At 38.8% G+C, this 20,838-nt stretch overlaps 1 protein-coding gene across 1 annotated transcript in view; it reads left to right on the top strand.

The window, feature by feature from the left end:
• The first annotated feature begins 586 nt into the window (after positions 1-586).
• The window catches only part of XYLB (xylulokinase homolog (H. influenzae)), an 82,797-nt gene continuing 62,545 nt past the window's right edge, over positions 587-20,838 (top strand). The window contains exons 1-12 of the mRNA XM_010006016.1: positions 587-643; positions 1,649-1,731; positions 2,622-2,691; positions 4,251-4,331; positions 5,880-5,966; positions 6,850-6,978; positions 8,225-8,290; positions 10,678-10,750; positions 15,686-15,804; positions 16,978-17,059; positions 18,073-18,113; positions 18,527-18,642. Of these exons, the coding sequence (XP_010004318.1) occupies positions 587-643; positions 1,649-1,731; positions 2,622-2,691; positions 4,251-4,331; positions 5,880-5,966; positions 6,850-6,978; positions 8,225-8,290; positions 10,678-10,750; positions 15,686-15,804; positions 16,978-17,059; positions 18,073-18,113; positions 18,527-18,642 (1,004 nt within the window). The remainder of the gene's footprint in view (positions 644-1,648; positions 1,732-2,621; positions 2,692-4,250; positions 4,332-5,879; positions 5,967-6,849; positions 6,979-8,224; positions 8,291-10,677; positions 10,751-15,685; positions 15,805-16,977; positions 17,060-18,072; positions 18,114-18,526; positions 18,643-20,838) is intronic.

Here is a 20,838-nt window from a genome sequence, read left to right as displayed (position 1 = left end):
CGGCGGGGCGGGGGGCCCGGCGGGGAGGCCTGGGCTGGCCCGCCCGCCATCCCGGCCCGCTGAGCTGGGCGGGCCTTCCCCCTCCCGCAGCTTTTCATCGCCTCTTCTGCTCCGCACAGCCGCGGTTTTGTTGTGCCGGGTTTCCTGGGCGCTGCGCTCGGTGCCCAGGGTGCCTGCCGCGGCTGGTGGGAAAGGATTCCCAGCCCTGCATGTGCGGGAAGGCCCCCGTGGGCTAGAGCAGCTGTGTGAGCTCGGCTGTTGCAGCCCTTCCCTCCTGCCCCATCTCTCGTCTGAAGCTGCACGTCCTGGTTTTCCTCGTCCTGCCAGGGATGCGCTTAATCCCCAAAGGAATTGGGTGGCCCTTTCCTGCCAGCAGGCTGCAGGGAGACCCCTGTGCCTGGGACATCAGGCTGGCTGCGAGCTGGGATTTGCACCCGCATCCAGCTTGTGCGGCGTCCTGGGGTGAATCACAACCTGGATGCTCGGGTTGCTGTAGGCAGTTCTGGTTTGTTGGCACAATTGGGTGTTAATTGCACTGAATAGAAACTCGGGCAAAGCTGTGGATGGGCCTGATAAGTGCAAGAGCATGAATCTCTTCATTATGGCAGTGCTGAAGCTTGGGAGCTTGATAAGACACATCCAGGTTAGGTTGATCAAGTGTTTCTTCAGGAGTTGTGCTGCAGGCAGAAAGCCAGTGAAGCTGCAGTGGGTGAGAGGCATTTTTAGGCTAGTGCAGGGCATCAGATTGGTAATGAGCTGTGCCAGTGCATTAATAATGGCCCTACACTAGCATGGCTGAAACAGGAATGGCCATGTTAGTTGAATACAACTCTTTGACATTACTTAGACTTTGTAGGGTCTTTTTTTGGCTGCTCCTTTTGCAGCAGTTTGCAGTCTTACCCTTTTAAAATTAGGTCCAGAATGTGAGCACCCTTCTTACTTTTCCTCTAGGCTTTTAATGTTTTTCTTCTGTACTAACTGAACTTGAGTGAAGGGAGAGGAGGAAGGGTTGTGGTACTCTCCTAGTTTGTGCTTACAAGAAAGCTCAGCTTTATGGAGTTGGGTGTTTGTGAAGTTGCTTTCCATATGTTGCAGAAACTCAGAATATACTTGTGTAACAAACACCCTCTGAGCTTTGCCAGGCTCAGATTGACCCACCACGTGGGGACTGGGGGAAGTCCTCAAGGTATCCTAAGGAGCTGTTAGGTTCCTTGGTAAGATGGGACAAAAACAAGGAGAGTTAAAAAAAAAAAACCCCAAACATATGGCATCTTTTAAGATACTGTATTCTTTGGAGAAATTGGAAAAAATTAGTTGCCATGATGCAAGCTACAAACCTGATAATTTGCTGTTCTTTAGCATATGCCTGCATCTCAGTCTTGTGTGATTAAGAGGAAGTTGGGGGTGGATGGGTGAGAAACACAAACAAATATAAGTGTTGCTGAATAGGTGCTATGCTGGAAATTAACATCATAACTTCTTCAGTGTAGAATTGTGCCCATACTTTCAGTGAGTTGTATGCGTTGGGGTGGTCCTCTTTCACATGTTGTGTGTGGGAACAGAATTAGTATAAATGAGTATGAAATAACAAATAAAAAAAAATTGTTAGTTTTTTGTTAATATCCTGGTTTTGTTTTATGTCTTCTAGCTGAAAGTCATTGCTATTGATGAACAGCTGAGAGTCATTTATGAAGATAATGTTCATTTTGATAAAGACCTTCCGGAATTTAAGTAAGGCTTTTTGCATTGTACTTAAATGTGAACTTTGGAGATGAGGGTGGCGGGGCTGTTGCCTTATTTGGCCTCATTGATATGTGTGGAGAAGTAGAAAAAGCTCACACCATGTTGATGTTTCACACTTGGCAAGAGTAGTATATGCTGTTGCATTCCTTAGTGTGTAAACATGGCAAGAACTCCCAAAAGGAAATTAATTTTTTAAATCTACCCCAAAGTTTTATAGTATTATATATAAATATACCTCTTTTTTTTTTTTTTTTTTTTTTTTTTTTTTCCCTTTTGGGACTTCAGACTGTGGAGGTGACATGAAAGTAAGCACTGCCTTTGTGTCAGGTTGGAATGCTGTGATAACAGCAAGTAAATTGCATGAGGAGAACTTCTAAAAGGCATTTGGAGACACATTCAGTGGTTCCAAATCTCACAAGAAGATGTAGATGACAGTATTTGTTTACTTCAGCAAAAAGACTAGAATTTACAAATATCATCCTCCATAGGAACAAGTTTCAATAAAACACATTTATTTACTTAACGGTGTAACAGCAAAAAATAAATTTAATCTTATAGGTTCAAGCCACTAACGGTGACAGGAAACTTAGAAATAGTATGGAGCCAGTGAGCAGTATCAGCGTTGGAGTCTATCTCCTATCTTCAGGATTAGAGCATTTAATTGCAAATTATTTACTTTGCAATTGGATCAAACATCTCTTATGTCATCTAGGGGCTGGATTTTACTTTTTTCAACTTTCAAACACTGATTGTGTCCTTGGTCTTAACATAAGAGCATTGCAAACTCTCTTTGCTTATTAATAAACTTGAAGAACTTTGCTTGGCAGGGAAAAAAAAAATCGCTGAATTTACTGAAAGAAAATACTGTTTTTCTGTAGGACCCAAGGTGGAGTCTATATTCACAGTGACAGACTGACAGTCACTTCTCCTGTGCTGATGTGGGTCAAGGTATGAACAAGCTTTATATACTTCAACTTCTTCCTTGCTCTTACTGAAATGGAAATAGTGAATAGTGAAGCAATAGTGAAACTCATCATTCAAATCAACATCGTTCTTTTGCTTGTGTTTTGTTTCTTTTAAGTATTATTCTGTGTCTTTGGTATGCAAATATTAATGTTATCAACAAACACAGTGGAAGTTGCTAACAGTTTGAGTTTTTTAGTTTGTTTCTTCACTCTCTGCTGTTATAGCATTGGATGTGTTGTAAGTTCTTTCCTGACTTTCCCTTATTTGAAAAAAAGGCTACTCTTTTTTTTCCTTGTCTTTTTGTTTCATACACAGCTGTTCCTTTGCCTAGCTTAAATCTGTGTTTTGTAGCATCTGTTACTTGCACTATTTTTTTAGAATAAGCTTTGCTAACTGGTGATGTCTCAACTGGTAAGTGGTTAAATAGCAATTTATTTGGTCATTCTGTTGCCCTGACTAGACTTATTTTAAAATCCAACATTCTTTTCTATTTTAAAATAAGACCTTCCTTGGTTCTGTGCAGATTCTGCAATGCTTGCTCTTGCATGGTATTATGTACATTTATCATACTACTGTGATTTGACCAGTTATTTGAAAGCTCACAGAATCTCCAGCTGGTGATCCACAGTATTTGACAAAAATTTGATAGATTTGCTTGCATTTGGTCTTTTGACCCATAATCATAGAATCATAGAATCATAGAATGGTTGGGCCTGGAAGGGACCTTAGAGATCATCTAACTCCATCCCTGCTTCCACAGGCAAAGACACCTTCCACTAGATCAGGTTGCTCAAAGCCCCATCCAGCCTGGCCTTGAACACTTCCAGGGAGGGGGCATCCACAATGAACAGGAACAATTGTTATTATTAAATGTATAGGGTGTTATAGGTATATAATGTTTCTTGGGAAATTTTGAGGTATTCCCGTAGTTCATTTGTCAAAAGAGTCTGGAAAATACTGATCTGAATGATACTATGTAGAGCTAGATTAATTTTTGGTTTTATACTTCAGGAAAATATAGCAACAACAAAATTAACCTAGCTGCTTAAATTGCTCAAATACACTTGAATTAGCCTTATATTAAAGTTTTGAGCTGCCACTGAGGGAGTGGTACTGATGATGCCTGACATCTTGTAAGATGGGGAGCGGGGTGCGCCCTACGAGGACTTCATAGTTTTCTAAAAGCAAGAACCGAAAAAGAGAATTCTTCTTTGTGTCACTCTTAAAATTGGATTTTTAATAAATTGGAATTCTTTAACTCTTGCCTCTTACTTACGTTTCAAAGAATGGGTCTTTGTGATTCAGCTTGTTTAAAGATTTTTTTTTTTGCCTATGATTCAACTTTTCTTTTATGGCTTCTTACTTAGTAAATTAATTTATGCAGCTTCTTGAGAAGTTCATTGTCATTAGTTAATTTTTCATTATCTTACGATGAACTCTTATCAGTGATAACATGAATTTACTGTTTAATTCCAGAGGTTGTGAGTATGCATAATTTGATAGCTCATTATAGTCATTCTTGATTCTGTTTGTTCTTTTAGGCTCTGGATATGATTTTGGAAAAGATGAAGTCTTCAGGCTTTAACTTCTCTCAAGTCAGAGCTTTGTCTGGTGCTGGCCAGGTTAGTTTATAAAGAAAAACATCAGTCTTACTATATTTCTTCAAAAAAGTATAAGGTAGAGTGATAAATTTCATTTAAAAAATTGTATTGTGTAAGAGCATAAAGACATCAAATGAGACCAAAGCTTCTGTATAAGCTTCCATTAAAAGGCACATACATCAGGGGAACTGAAAACCTGAAGCACATAAAGCAATCCCTAGAAGGTGGTGGGAGTGGAAGATGAGGTTTACAGTGCAGTTGTTTAGATCAGTATGGTGCATAACAAGTCAGTTTCCTGTTGTTTAAATTCTTTATACGTGCAGATTTTGAACTGACTGGGGTCATTTGGAATTTCAGCATATCCAGGTGCTTGTGGAAGTGGGGTGGAAAAAAACAGTGAGGAGCTCAGTTTGCTAAAGGCATAGGAACATCCTGTTGACCAGTTTTTGTTGGCTAGGGTAGAAACCTACCTAAGAAAGCAAAAACTAAATTATGATAGTCTTTGATGCAAAAATGACAAAGATGCTACCATGATGTAGCCTGTAGGGCATAATGCCTTTTTTCTGAGATTTATAAAGCCCATCCTGATGTTTAGCCAGTTAGTCAGTCTCCTAGGACTCTGGTAAAACAAGGAAGTCTTTATAACTTGAACAGATGATACTCAGGGTGAGGACAGCACCAAAGCAATAGCTAATTCTGACACATGATGTTTAGGTTTTTCATCTTGATAAATCTGGGACTGATTAATCAAAACTCTTGCTTTGATCTCCATGTTTTATTGATTTCAGTTGAAAGTTGGAGCAAAGTGTCAGAAAATCATAGCTGGTATCAAGGCTCTGTTAGGAATTCTTCAGTGGAACAGAGGTTAGGGACTGCCAAGTAACTCCAGCTAAGTGAAAAAAGGAAGTGTATTTCCAGATTGCCTGTATTCGAGGTTAGGGACTGCCAAGTAACTCCAGCTAACTAAGTGAAAAAAAGAAGTGTATTTCCAGATTGCCTGTATTGCCTTTATTTTACCTATCCTTTGACAAACTGGGACTATAACCCCTAGGTTATACTTCCAAAAGGTACATAACACCCATGGGAGTGCACCTCCACTCAGGTTCATAACTAGAGATGTCTGAGGCATCTCTCCTGAGAGATGGAGCTTAAATAATCTCAGTGTTATACAGTCTGTTAGTGATGACTGGGGCAGGCATGTCACTGGGCAATGTGAGGGCTGTGCTGGAACAGCACAGTTCAACAGTCTGGTCTGTGGAGCCCTGGCTGCAACTCAAAGAACACTGAAAGAAGTACCTAATGCTATTAGCAGTATAATAATAGTTCCCACTACAAGTTGCTAGAGTTCAAAATCATCATTGTCTCTTGACTTCTCTATTTTCTGGTTTAGTACATTTTGCTCGATCTTAGAAAGTCTTTTAATAAGGCACTTGATTTGAAAAGGTGCATTTTTTTGGGGTCCTACTTTGGAGAGAGTTCTCTGTCCCTTAGAGTTTGAAATTCAGATCAGAATATGAGCTTTGTGGCTTGGGAGGGCATCTCCAACTTCTGTTCCTGTACTTTCTGCAGCAACATGGGAGTGTGTACTGGAAAAAAGGAAGCCTCCAAATTTTAAAGAATGCATCATCTGAACTGCCATTACATGAGTCACTAAAGGTAATGTGCATAGAGGAGCACTGAGGGGGGAGCTGCAGAGTCTTTTTTTCTGGTCCTTTTCTCCTTGTAAGCCTTTCCTTTTGTGTGGCTGAATTGCATGGCCCTGCAGCATGAAGTGAAATATACTGGTTATTCCTTGAGATTCAGGGCTTTTGACATTTCCTTTTCTCCTTAGTAACAGTATATACTGCTTTAAAAGCATAAAGGCGCCAGTGGGAATTCCAGAAGCTTTTGTGTCAATGTAACAGCCTGCTTGTTCTTTTACAAAATGTAACATTTTTTGTAAACTACCTGTAGATGTTTTACATTTTTAATTTATTTGTATTAACAAAAAATTGTGGTGAAAAACACTACAGTACCTGACTTTCCTTGCAGTGTTAGTGATTTCATTAGTCAGATTAATGGAAATGGAATTCAAATGCTCTCTGGTGATGTACTAAGCCTAGGTTGCATTCCCAAATAGTTATGCCAGTCATTTAAGATAATCTGTTAGTAGAGCTGTGGAAAGACAAAATCTGATTGCTTAGAGAGGAGTTCTAAAAAGTGGGGCTAAACTGGTATAAACTAAACTGGCCCAGGGCTTTGGCTACCAAAGGAGTTTACTGAGGTACAGCGGGGTATGTGAAGTACACATTGTGCTGAAGTTTATGTCAGGTAGCAGCAGAAAAAGCCTGTTGCTTCTCTCTGGTATGAAGTTTGGGTGAAACTTTTCACCACTGACCAACATGCTGCCTAATATCTGCTTTCCTGTAACTGCTGAGAGCAGACTAGAAGGCAGCCAGAGAACTGAAATTTCAGCTGATAGCAGGTCTGCTGTATTGCTAATTCTCTAGCAGGGACTTCTGAGGGATCAGACTTACTAATGAAGGATATTTGGTTGCAGGCTTGTTTTTCTGTCAGTAACAGCCCCATCTGGATGGATTCTAGCACAGCTTCCCAGTGCAGTGCTCTGGAGAAGGCCGTGGGGGGAGCACAGCACCTAGCAAGCATGACAGGTTCCCGAGCCTATGAGGTAAGGAAGGGGAGGGGAGAAAGTCCCCAGCAGAGTCTTCTGATAGAAGCAGTTCTGCCGTTACAGGGATACCACAGCAAGTAATGATCAGACATTACGTCCAAAAGAATTTTTTAAGAAACTCCAGTGATACTGTGCTTTGCAATAGTCTCACAGAAGGAGGTGTGGAAATTTTAAAGTGAAATTAGGCAAACCCTGGGGATTTGGCTGCAGGAAGCAGCTTGGGTGAGCTGTTGCATTTGGCCAGTGGTTCTGAAAGGCAATGTTTGGTGGCCTTGCTTACAGTTTCAGGGCCTAGTTCTCCCATGGGAGCTCCTGTGCAGCCACATTTCCATTGGGATGGCAATCCAATTTGTGTTAAAAGTTTACTTGGGGTTTTGCCACCCTGTTTGTGGATCACTTCTCTAGGTTACTTCTGGCCTTCTCTGAAGGCTCACAAGCAACTGTTGACCTAAGAGAAGTGAGTTTTAAAAGGTTGGGATGCTATCAGAGAGTACTCTGTCATTTGTCTCCTCCTGGAGCTTATTTTTCTTGTCCCTATGACAGTCATGGAGAGGGGCTGCCCTCCAGGTATCCCAGCACCTGTCTGCTCTTAATGTTGGTTCAACAGAATAAGGCTCTAACCTCTCAAGTTGCTGATTCTGTTTTTGAAGCATCATGCAATGGACAGTTTTGAAATCAAACTTCATGCACCACTAGCAGTTTATTTTTAACTTGTTAAGGATTAAGGTTTCAGTGTTAAATATTGGTTTGTTTTTGGTTTTTTTAATACACGGATGAAAAATAATTATGCTTACGACTATCAATAGCTTGTGCTGAAGTTGCTTCTTTAAGTATGAAACACCCTGCTTTGCTCCCAGTTCACCTGCCTTGGAGAGGTATTTTGATTGGGTAGCCTAAACCTCATCAAGGATATGAAGGCAGTGTTTGAATTGTGCTGGTTGCTGTGCACAGAATATGTGTGATTCATTCCATTAAACTGTCATTTCTGCAATGTAAGTTATGGATAGTAATGCTTTTTCACATGCCTTTTTTTTTTTTTTTCCAAAAGGGTGAGAAAATTTCTCAAAATGAGACTATTTTTTCCAGCTTGTTTAGTGCAGATTGCCTGCTGTGCACTGACTTTCATCATGCATCAGGCAAATTAAATATCCAAAGTGCAATGTACTGAACTCATTACACAGAGTTAATGATTATTGACTCCATTGAGGGTTTGTGTTTCTAAGCATTTGCATTTCTTTCTCAGCGTTTTACAGGAAACCAGATAGCAAAGATTTACAGCCAGAATCCTGAGGTCTACATGCAAACTGAGGTTGGCACACCTTCAATACACTTCTTGGAAAACATAGTTGAAAATATTTTAAAAATAATTTTGTGGAGACGTCAGGCTTCTTTTTGGTAAAGAGCATTTTGATTCTTGTGTTTGGTTTTAAACTGAAAATTGTAAATTAGATTTAAAAAAAAATTGTTAATCATTGGGCAGATAAATCTGGAGTCAGTTCTGTCTTGAATGTTACATTTAACACAGTGGACTCCATTGGATCTTGCCTTTGTGGGAGAAGTCTAAAAAAGACAGACTTTCATTTGCGTGGTAGCAAATTGTATGTACAGCAGTTTGAACACAAGTGAGTAATTCAGCACACAGTTGGTATGTTCACACTTGGAACTGGCCATTTGCATGCAGGAATGTGATTGCTCTCCCAGATAAAGGTGGCATCCATGTGGATCTGTGTAGGAAAAAGCCTGAAATTGATTTTTAGACTTCTTTAATAGTGTTTTTTTCCCTTGAGGAGCTGCTTTGATTATCTTATTACAAATGAATTGCATTGTGTAGTTGTTTTCCATCTGATTTTTCATTTTCAGAAATTAGCTTGCATTTCCATTATTGTTTTTAGTTTTTTGAGTCTTCATCTGGCTGTGTTTGAAATGCCATGCTTTAAAGCAAGGTGGAAACTCTGTGCACACATGATGTAAATGAGAGAAGGGCTCTGTCCTGTGATTAGAATGCGCCAAACATCCAGACCAGTGAAGACAGGCTGCCTGTGTTTTTGTATTACTGCAGTTCTGGATAGTATTGATCATAACCTTTTAGTGGCTTTTAAAATTGGACTCCTTGGGGACTTGATGAGGAAGTGAGTTGCAAAGTTGACTGTATTTTTTTGGGACAGTGCTGCTTTTTTTCCATTTTTTTCCTTCTAAGTACATGTTCCATAACCTTTATGCTAGTAAGTGATAGTATGAAAAGAAGAACACTAGCACAGTCTGATTTTATGTTTAAGACTAAATTTGGAGAATAATATATTAGTGGAGGGGAAGTGGGTTTGTGGAACTGAGGACTAGTCAGATCAAGCTCAGATTTTGAGGGCTAGTTACGTTGATGGCCCCTTTTAGCAATAAAGGATATGCAAGATACATTCCAGCACAAAATATCTCTATGTTAGAGTTGCTCTTGGGAACCTTCAGGAAGCAGCTCAGCAGTTTCTACAACGTGGAGGTAGATGTTTTTCCTTCTCTAGGTCAGCTTGCTAAACTAGTGGATTCACAGTTTAACTTCATCCTTTTCCTTCCATTTCAGGCAGCTAGTACCCGTTGGGGTAACACAGAAGGTAGGCCTTTGTTATCTGAGCACAATGTGATATATTCTTGGGGAGAGACACATGAAGAACAAGTGCATCGTTAAGTTTCCTGGCCATTATAACCACTTTTTAGAGCTCTGGCTATAGTCTGTCTTTGAATGCTGTGTGAAGCAGCAGTTTTATGATCATTAATAAAAAACCTGCCACTGCTGGCTCCCTCCACCAGTAGAGATTTGATTCTGATTAGTTACTGAGTGACAGTCCTATTTCTTCTGAATTAGTCAGAGCACACAATAAGGAATTTGTCAGCTTTTATGCCAGCTTCTCAGGCACAGCTAATACTTGATCCTTTCAGAAAGCTCAAGGTGGCTGGTTAATTTGGTGTTTTTTCTAGCACGTCTGTACTGGTGGCCAGTACATGTAGGATGAGTGCATTATATCATGTGGCCAGGGCATTTTTGGGCCAGCACTAGAAGCCCTACAGCTGGATTTAATGCATTGCTGGAACATACCCTGAGGCAGAACTGCAGGTAGGGGTTCAGTGCAAAGCTGGTTGTAACCAGCTTCTGGGAGTAACTTCTGGGAGGTCTGGGGTCTCAGCTGAAAGGAAGGTAAGAGTTAATGTAAAGGTGCTATAAGAGCCTTGCCAGAACTTCTAGAAGACATACAGACCTGTGCTCTGGATTGCCTATGGCAATTCCTCTGTTGTCAACATGCAGATTTTTTGGGCTTTTTCTGTTGTTGTGTTTTGTTTTTGTTTTTTTTTTCTTGTTGTTGTTTGTTGTTTCTTTTTTCCTTAGTGTTTTCCTTATGATTATGTGATAACACTGAAGTTGTGAATTGGTTTGTGATAACATAGAGTATGCTAATATACTAGGAATGTTTTGCATGTTTCAGGATGCAAAGCTATTAATAGCTTTTATTGGGGGGTTACTTTTAGATGGATATCTGCTGTATTACTTAGGGAGTAAGGAAGAACTGGAAGATCCTTGTAGGTGTATTGTGTGCTTTCTGTGCCTAACATTAAGCATCTACTAACATTTAGTGCTTCCAATTACTTAATTATTTACTTTATTTGAAGTGAATACTGATGGGACTCACTATCTTACCCTTTTTCTTTCAGAGAATCTCCTTGATTAGTAGTTTTGCAGCTTCCCTTTTCCTAGGAGCTTATGCACCCATTGATTACAGTGATGGTAAGTGTGTGAGCTTTTCTCATAGTGACAATTCAAGAAGGAAATTTTCCTTTCCATCTCCACCTTACATAAAAGGGGGACAAGTTCTCTGCTCTTTATTTTCAGTCTTAAACGACAAGTAGATTAGATTTTAAACTAAGTTACTCCTCTCAAATTTTGAGACTCTTGATAGTGCTGTCAGGGATGCTTATTTATTCCCACCATACTGTGATTCCCATTTCTACAAGATGGATTCACAGAAAATATTCTTAAATGAAAGTGTACCTTTTTTTCATTACTTTATGATATATAAAGGAATGTTGAAGTTTCTATTTGTAGCTAAAAAGCATGAAAAACTTGTGGCTTTTTTTTGCTAGACCTCATAGTTCTAATACTTGTTCTTTAGTTTTGTTGGTTTAGCTCTGAGTTGCACAGGATGTGAACAAGATGTATATTTGATTACTTTTCCCGCCATCTAACTGGAGGATGGATCTGCAAGAGAAATATCTTTTAAAAATGAAGCAAAGAAAAAGCATAAACCAAGCAAAACAAAATCCTCCTTTAAAAAAAAAAAAAGTAACCTTCCATATCTCTCTATTCATCATAAGAAAGACAAAGAAGTGACAAGACTTAGTACCTCTCTTTTCTGTTATGTGTTATCTCAGTTATCCAGCGTTCAAATGGCAATTTAAAATGGCAATTACAAAGGAAACCATTTTCCTGGGAGCTTTGCAGTTACTTCTAAATAGCATTTTTGATTCCTGCTCTGAAACCAAGAAGATTATTTCAGAGCTGACAGGTTAGATAACAAGGCTCTCTTAAGGAATTTTTGCATTGTAGAGCCATAGTTGACACCCATGTGTTAAGACCAACTCATTTTTTCACCTCTTGTTCCATCAAAACTCACAGGAAAAGGCAAGACACCTCAATTTTAGCTAATGGGACAACTTATTCAATATCAGATCTTCCAGTTATACTTGAGACCCTAGAAATTGCAAGGCAATCCATGCCTATTTCGCAGCAGTTGTGAGATTATTACATCTATCTTCTGGTCCTGTTCTGTTAGCCGTGTGTTTTCACAGCTGAATTTTTTTTTTTGTGGATTATTGGCAACAATAACTCTTCAGAGACTTGCACTTTGCTCCTTAGTAGGCCCAAATACTGAGCACTTTAACTGCTCAGCAACCCACGGATCTACCTCCATGTACTGCATTTCAGAGACAGATGGTGAGATCTTCAAGATATCTTTCTGATAGAGAAATATGTTGATTCTTTATTTTTCAGTAGGAGTGGAGTGTTACTTTTGATTCAAATGTTTAAAATTCAAATCCTTAAAACAAATCTTGTTTTGAGGTTTGTTTGTTGTACAGTTTTAGAGTTTTTTTTTGGGTAATGTTACTACTTGCAGGAAGGAGGGGAAAGCTGTGCTACTTCAGTTTCAGAACATGAAAATTTCTGTGTTTGATTGAAAACCAAAACATTTTTAAATGAAAGAAAATGAAAAATTGCTTCGTTGGAAAACTTTTTTAGAAAATGCATTGCATCTTTTAAACAGCTCTTAAAGAGCCTGTTCTATTACACTTCTGGAATAAACAGAACTGGAATACAGCTTATCTACTGTTCAGAGCATGTAAGATTATTAAATCTTTGTGTGAGAAAAAGATAAGAGAACTAAGCAGGATGTTGTAGTTCTCTTTACAAGACAAAAGTTTTTTCATCATTATAAGTTAGATTTTTGTTGTGTTTGTTCCTTTCTTCTGCTAACATAATGAGAGAGAATTCTGATTCCAGTAATAAAATTAGAATGTATGCAGTGGTTATTTGCATCCAGCTGAAAACCTTTGTTTTCCTGTCATTTATAATTTCTTGCAATTCACTTGGTATTTTATACTGCACCTGTATATTGTAGTTTAAAATGCATCTCGCCAAATAATGTTCAGATAATAGACCTATTCTTCATTTCTGTAGGTTTAACTTCAGGTCATATCATCTTTAAAAGACCCCAGCAAATTGTTGAGCTCTGCACAATAACTTAGCTCTCCAAATTTGCAGGTTATTGTAGGAAATGTGCTATTCAGTTTCAGGATTATTATTTTTTTTTTCTTTTTAAAGGTCCAATCTTGTAAGGTTCAAATCGCCCCTCATGAATGGCTGAGCACCCTGGGTGATTGATTTAAAAAAAAAATCAAATTACATTCTGGTGGAATGAAGAATGATTTTCATTTATATTGTGCAGATGTTAAAAGTAAGATACATTTGGGACCTAAACAACTTGAATACTTGAGGCATTGTTTCTTTTAGAAGATTCCTTAAAGAACAGCTATTCAGCTCTTGACCTAGAGGAGCTTTCTCTTTAGAAATGCTTTTCTAAGAGCCTTTGGCAAATCATAGCTTAGCATAAGTGGTTTTGTTGTTCTATCCAACGATGCTTTGAACTGAAACCTCTTCAAAGGAAGTGTGGTGGGCTGAATTTACCCCTCAAGTACCTCGGGTGGTGTCAGCAGAGCTGCACTGCTTATGATGTTAGCTGGCTGAAAAGACAATCCAGAGTGCTGGAATACAGGTGTACATGAATGTACGCAAATATTGATACTTTGTTGATTAATAAAACCAGTTAGTCTGCATTGTTTGGTGTTTGTAATGGAATTGGTGGTGGTGGTGTTGTCCTCCCTCACCTCACTGCTGAGGCACTTACACTTTTGTATATTTAGTAAGTATTAGTAAGTCCTGATTGTGATTGTCCTGGTCATTTTATGTTAAAGTCAGTGATGCTTGTAGTGAAATACTGATTCCTAGTTATCCACAGGTTGATCCTTCATTGCTGATGGGGTATCCATCTGGAGTGACAAGTCAGAGGGCTGCCTTTTATTTATATTTATATATTTTATTTTATTTTTTTCCCATTAGCTCTCAGATTATTACTTATTTGATATGTTAAACTTAGCAGTGCAGATCATAAGCAGAGATGCTTGAGTTAGGAACTCGCTCTGCATCATGCCTCATATAATCAAAGCAGGAAGAGAAGCAGTTTCATGGAGCATTCAGCTCTGTTTTTTATTTTCCTCTGACTGGAGATTTTCATGTCCAGAGCTGGATAGGATTAATCCAGGCCAACAGGTTAATAGTTCCTGTAAAATAGTTGTTTTGCATCTTTTAAATGCATTTCTGAGAGTGGGGTAAATCAGCTCATCTTTCTTCTTTCAGGACATATTAAAGTCTTTGTGCAGTTATATCTAGCAGTGAAGAAACTGAAGTGTTGTTTCTGCAACACTTAATACAAACTTAGACGTTATAAAGGTTAGTGGTTTTTTTTCTGTTTTGTGTAGAAAAGATTGGAGGTTGTCCTTATGTCTTACAAAATTATCTTGGAGGATACTGGTTCAATGTTTCTCTTGGCTTGTGAAGGGGGAAAATGATTTTTTTTCAAAAAAACCCACTGAAAATTACAACTAATCTTTAGTAAAATTCCTATTTATTCAATGTTTCTGTTGCTCACTGCTTAATTTAATCTAGAAAAGGGGTTCTTGGATTTTTAAATGGGAGACTTTTCCAGGAAAGTGTATAGATTTACATATTTCTTCATACAAAGCCTTCTAAACCTGAGCTTGGAAAGTGCTGAGTGATGCTGCTCTCAGTTTACCCTGGAAGGACTCAGTTTATCCCTGCAATGAGGAGATGGCTAGATTTAAGAGTATAGAGCTGAGAGAAGCTGGATTAAATCTTGCCACCTTTCCTTTCCTGTGGGTGGTAGTGATTTTGACAGCAGAAAAGGGAAATGCGCCTTTTGCCCTTGGCAGATATGCTGCACTTTGTGCTCTGTCAGATTCCTGTACTTCTTGCATTATAGGACAGATAAATCAGTGCATAATTTGTTAAGTGTGTTTAATTTGTCTGAAATGGGATTGGTTGATTTTATTAATTCTATTATTTATGTTCTTAAGTATAATCCTAGGTTTTGGCTTGGGTTCTTCCAGTGTCTCAGCTGAAGTGTGCTCATTTTTACATGGTTAACCAGCAGCTGTATGTTTGTGGAGTGTGTTGCAGGCATGTGCCCTTCAGAATAAAAGCACTGCCAGAGCCCTGAGATGTGCTGGTTGAGATGTGGCTGTTGCATTCCTTCTCTTCCTCTGTCTTCCAGCATTTCAAGCATAGTCTCATTCCACAGACACTGCAAGTGGGGTCAGCTTCACCAGTCTGAGTTTTAAAAAGTTTAAAGACGTGTTGAATTTAATTACATTTCAGGTTTTCCACTATGCTCAGCTGAGAATGTGGGTGTGTTTTTTAGATAAGTCATGGGCTAAACAGCCTTTGAAATGAAAATGTTATTCTGATATGTCCCTGAACAGCATTAACCGGAAACACATATTTTCAAGTTTAATGAAATGTGCAATTAAAGGGATCTTAGGAACATAAGCAAGGGATGTGGATTGCTCGGTATGTTATCTCGTTTTCAGTTGGGCTGCTCAGCATTTATGAAAATCCTGACTTTGATATTTAAAGCTGGACTCTTCAGGCTAGCCTCCAAATTAAAGGCTACATTTGAAAATTTGACCTCTTGCTTTTTGGGGGGAGTACTTCTAAGCTTTTATTGTGTTGTCTCTGAAGAAGGAAATATTGATATGGAGAAAGATTAGTCAGTCTCAAAGGTAGAAGTAGTGCAAAGCCATACCACCCATTCTTTGTTAGGTCTCAGGTAAGCACAGCAAACCTTCAGGTGACATTGCTGCATCACCTTTAGATAGTTGTAGTGAAGTCTTTGTCTAAGGTGCAAGATTTGGGGAGGAGTTGATGGGAAGGCATCCATGTTCTTCCTTTTACTCTTAATTTGGGAATAACTGAATGTAAAATATGCATCTCTAAGCTTTCTATTGCCTATAACAAGGTGGATTTTTCTGATCAAGTACTGTCTGGTGTTTAATGACACATGCCTCTTTTTTATTTTTATCTGTCTTGCAGGTTCTGGGATGAACCTGCTGCAGATTTGGGAAAAGGCATGGTCACTGTCCTGCCTTGATGCTTGTGCACTTGGATTAGAGGAGAAACTAGGATGCCCTGTACCATCCCATTCAGTCCTGGTATGTAACTGCCTAGAGGAGTTATAAGCAACAAACAGAGCTTTGTGCTCAGAGCTCTGCTAGTAGTACTTTCTTGGAGTGCATTTGTGTGTGTGCATAGTTATCCTCAGAGCTACACTGCTTTAACATTTCCAGGTGTGTTGTGAATGTGTATGCCAGAGCAGAGACAGCCCTGAAACCTGAGAGCTGGTGTCTCTCATAGCTTTCATCCTTGGTCACCTTGGATTCTTGCATGCCCTGGGAATGAGAAAAATTTTGTAGATGCTTCAGTGACAGGAATCTTTGGGAGGTCCTGTGTGTTCCTCCACCTCATGCCCGTAAGCACCTGGTCACTGCAGAACTGTGCACAGTATTTATTACTGCAGAAACAGAACCCAACATTTGCATGTCTTGACAGAGACCTTGCTTTAGACTGTAGTAGAGTTAATTAGGTAATCTTTGTGAATAATTTTGGATATTTAAAGCTCCTCAGTTCATGTAGCATAATGCTGAAATCAAATCAAGCTGCACATCTCTTAGAGTAAATTAGTTTAGTCTCACTACCAAGTACAAAAAGAGCTATTGCTTTAGCTGGTGCACATGTAAGAGAGTGTAGATACTCATCACCTGATCCATCTGAATTCAGTGCTCATCTTCTGTAATGAACATCTAAAAAACTCTTATAGATGTCCTTGTATTTTTTACAGATAGTTTTCTTCTCCTGTTTTTTCTCTATGGCTATAAAATGTGGCTTAAAAGAATACAGTTCAGGGGTCATATTCCATCATTGATGTTGTGATGTATATTTAAAAAAAATGTTGTGTTTCCTCTGTGTTTGCATTGCATTTCTAATTTTTATGCATTAATACTCACATATGTGTGCAAAATAGATGGATATGTTTATGTTACTTGGTGTGAATAAGTGGAGAGACAACCAAAGCTAAAATGCTACTATTTGCTTAACCTAATTTAAATTTTAATCTGAGGGTATTTGTGAGGTTGTCACAATTAAAAAAAAAATAATCTAGGCTAAAAATCTTTAAAATATTAATTCTTACCTTAAATACACAGAAATTATTATTACAGCTGCTTTAAGTTTTTTCAGTTCCATGTTACAACACATTGTATCATACAATGCAAGATTACTTTCCATTTTTTGAGCTTTTTTTCTCCTCTCTTTCTTTCCTTCCTTAGGGGCCCATTTCTCCATATTATTGCCAGCGTTATGGGTTTAGTTCAGACTGTAAAATAGTAGCATTTACAGGAGACAACCCAGGTGAGATCATTAAATGTCTAAGATTCAGTGAATATGATTTTGTATGTACTAAACTTCTAAATCAATCTCATTGATTCTCGGATACTCCCTATACAATGAAAGAATATCGTGTTTATCAGCATTAAAACCTTCTTCCAACATCATTCCATCACTGGTTCTTCTGAGATATAGACATCTAGGCTAAGCTGGATGTGACAGATGCATTCTCTTTTGTCTAGTAACAGAGGTGACTTGATTTAGTTCTTGAGAACTTCAGGTTTGGTTTGCCTGCCCTTAAGAAAATGTTCTTACTGCGAACTGCTAACATTTTAACGTAGAAAATACTAAATTAAAAATTGCTGTTGTATATTTTCAAGCAAAGAAAAGTGGAGAATGGACCTCATAGGGTTTCTGTAAGAATTAGAGGTGTCCTTTTGTCAGACTGATTGATCTCAGTATAGGAAAAGGTTAATTAAATTTAATGTCAGTTTTTGGAACTCTGGAGACTCAGTGGAGAGCAGTCACCTGTTTCTCAAGACTGTGAAAATAAAGTACTTATCTGTATTACAGTAGCATATGCAGGTTTGAGTCAAGATGGAAGCTTCATCATGACTTATTTTACATTCATGCTCTGTGTGATGTTTAAACTGCATTTCCCAAAAGTCCAATTTTTTCTTCTAGAGATTCAAACCCAGCTTAGTCCAATAAAATATGTGAGTACCCTGATGTAAGTGGGAGTGTTTCTCCTTTCAAGTGTATTAAGTAAGGGTCTGTTTTACTAAAATCTGAATACATAAAACATAAGAAAATCAAGCAGTTCTGTAGTTTTAATCTTGAGCTTTTTGATTATGTGAAAAATCACACCCTTACCCAAATGCTTTGCCCATCTTTTACAGTGTATTGGCCAAGGCCATCATGAGCATATTTGCCATCTCTGTTGTGCTTTGAGATGGTGAATGTGATGTATTGTGATGTCTCATTCTACAGTTGAGTCAAATGAGTAACTTTCTGGTATTCTGACCCTTTGCTTTCAGCATCATTGGCAGGGATGAGGCTTCAAGAAGGAGATATTGCAGTAAGTCAAAACACGTTCCCAGAAACTGTCCATATCCCTGAATAAATTAAATATATTAAAAATCAAATAGCTGTAGATTATAAGATAAATTTAGCTGCTGGTGTTGATTTTTTTGTATATTGGATTCACAGTTATTTTATTTCTATCAATCTGTAAGCTGCCTGAAAGATTTTAAGTAAACTCTTGTGACTATTTTTAACTAATGCTCTTTACATTAAAACCTCAGTCTCCATCTAGTGTGTATTTCACTGGCATGACAACCTAAGTCAGAGCTAGTTTCAACATGAATCCCATTGACTTAATGTGTAATTTAAAAACAATTAGTGGTAATAACAAATGGTTTTAATTTCATTTGTCTATTGCTTTCCATGCACATTGAGATAACACTTCAATTATTTTTTCTTCCCCTCCAGATTAGCCTTGGCACAAGTGACACATTGTTCCTGTGGATCCAAGAACCAACTCCTGCCTTAGAAGGTCATATCCTCTGCAATCCTGTTGATTCTCAAACATTTATGGCTCTTTTATGGTAATATAATTTATTTTTTGTACATATGGGATCAATAACATATTTCTTTCTCTGTGTGTTAGTGTTTTTTATTCCTTTTGCAAAATGATAATGAATAGAGCATTCAGCATTCTGTATGGTATATGACAATCTATTGCTGAAACATTTGCATCAATGTTATAGCATTCCTATTCTTCAATTTAAGTAACTGAAACTTCAGAGTTGTGAAGGATAAATTCTCATGGCAATAAAAAGCTGAAATTATTTTTATGTGTACGCAGAGCCAGTTCACTATGAATCTAAGGTTATACATTTAATGTACAGAAATAACAGTCTTCTGAAATATAATAATGTGAAATGTCAAAAGCTTGACCAGCCTGTGTAACTTCTGTGCTCTTCCAGTGGTCCAGAGGGGACATAATGCAGCAGGTGAAGATTCCCTTTTCATAGAGAACTAGAATCAGTGCTGTTCAGGGACACATTAGGCTGTGCATATGGAAAATACTGAGATCTCAAGAAGCCCAGCTGTGAGAATGATCCTCATGGTAGCTTTTGGCTGGTGGGATTGGGGAATTGTTTGGCCCCTTGCCAGCCAAGTAGTTGGGAAGATGGCCTGAAGCTACTCTTTCTTTCACTGAGTCACTGTATTCAGGAGGAGAAGTTCTTAAACAGGTCATAATATTTAGGCTAATATTTACAAGAAATCTTCAGCTAAATTTTGTGCCTAGATCCCCTGGATTGTAGGTGCCTCTAACTTGAAAATTCAGCAAAGCCCAAATGTGCCCTCTAACTGTGATGTTGTGTCTTACCTGCACAATTCTAGGTTGCTGAGATGATGGTGGAAACAGTGTTCATGAAGTTGAGTTCAAAAGCATGATTTCAATTGCAGATTGTTTTAGTTTGGTTTGTGCTTCTTTTTTAAAGTTTTGCATTCAAGTTTCTAATTTTCCCCAGTATTTTCCCACTGCTGCTGTGTGAGAGAGCTATATAAACAGTTCATGATAGAAAGGAAAATGCTGAGGCATTTTTCTGAATAACTGTGGTACTGCCATTCTTTTACTGCAGTTCAACATGTGCAGAAGGCCAAACCTGCCTTTCAGAACAAAAGATACTTGTGTACCATATAGATAAAAGGAGATCCTGCTACTCTTGCCTAGCCATTTCTGCCCTGTCCCTGCCCCTTTTGCATCAATGCCCCTTTTTAATAAAATAATGGAGTTAATAGGGGCTTACCTGAGTTAGCAGAAAAAGAGTTCCTGAGCTACCAGGCAGAATACTTTTACAGAAAACTCAACTTCTGCTGCTGCTACTGAGGAAGTTCAATAATTCCCTTGCCTCTTATTGGATATTTCTATGTCTTTCCTGTTTCTGAGTTGCTCTGATAGCTCTGTGCTGGAGAGTATTCAAACTGCTTTCCTTTGGGTCCAAATCCAGTGCTGCAGTACTTTGCAGGAGTGTTATATTCACAGAGGAGACAAGGTGATTGCATAAAGGGTGCAAAGACCAAACAGATGGGCATTTGACAGCATGATTTACTGGTTTTGGACCAGAGCTGTGGAGGTACAGCTGTGGTGCTTTCCTTTGCCAGATCTGGGTATGGAGCTAGACCTTATAAGATTTTTTTGGACCCAAGCTGACTCCTTACTGGTCCCATGCCCCTGAAATCATAAGTGCCATGTGGAGACACTCTCGCTCCTCCTTGCAGAGTCATCTCAGGACAAGCTTATTAGTGCTGTGTCAGAGTACTTCTGACAACACATAGACCTTCCTCTGCTCCCACAGCGCAGAACGTTTCTCTCTAAAGTAGTTACTGGGTTCATCTGTAGATAGTCCAAATGTAGATACTAATCTTAGGTCCTCAGTGCAACCAGACTTAGTGAAGCCGTTCACAGGAGTGCTGGTGTAGTGCAGAGGTGCAGCTCCACAGGACCCACCCCAAGGCCAACATGATCGGAGCTCCTTCTGTTCCATCCCTATGTTTACCAGTGTTGTGAGGCCCAGGAGACCATAGCAAGTCAGGTAGTGGAGTTTGCAGCTCTGGTGCATGGAACTCTGAGGAGATGTCTTCGCTTTTCAGAGAGCCTGGATTCAGCATGTTCTGCCAGACTGGATCTCAGCTGACTCATTGGAGAGTTGTACACCAGCATCTCTGCATTTCTCAACTTGTCCTGTCATATTTGTTTTCTCTTGTCTAGTTTTATCCCTCTCCATCTCTTT

Source organism: Chaetura pelagica, unplaced genomic scaffold (assembly GCF_000747805.2).
Source record: "Chaetura pelagica isolate M959 unplaced genomic scaffold, ChaPel_1.0 scaffold199, whole genome shotgun sequence".
In the NCBI taxonomy this organism is placed as follows: domain Eukaryota; kingdom Metazoa; phylum Chordata; class Aves; order Apodiformes; family Apodidae; genus Chaetura; species Chaetura pelagica.
The sequence above is the reverse complement of the archived record's forward strand: the minus strand, read 5'-3'. Positions and strand labels throughout refer to the sequence as shown.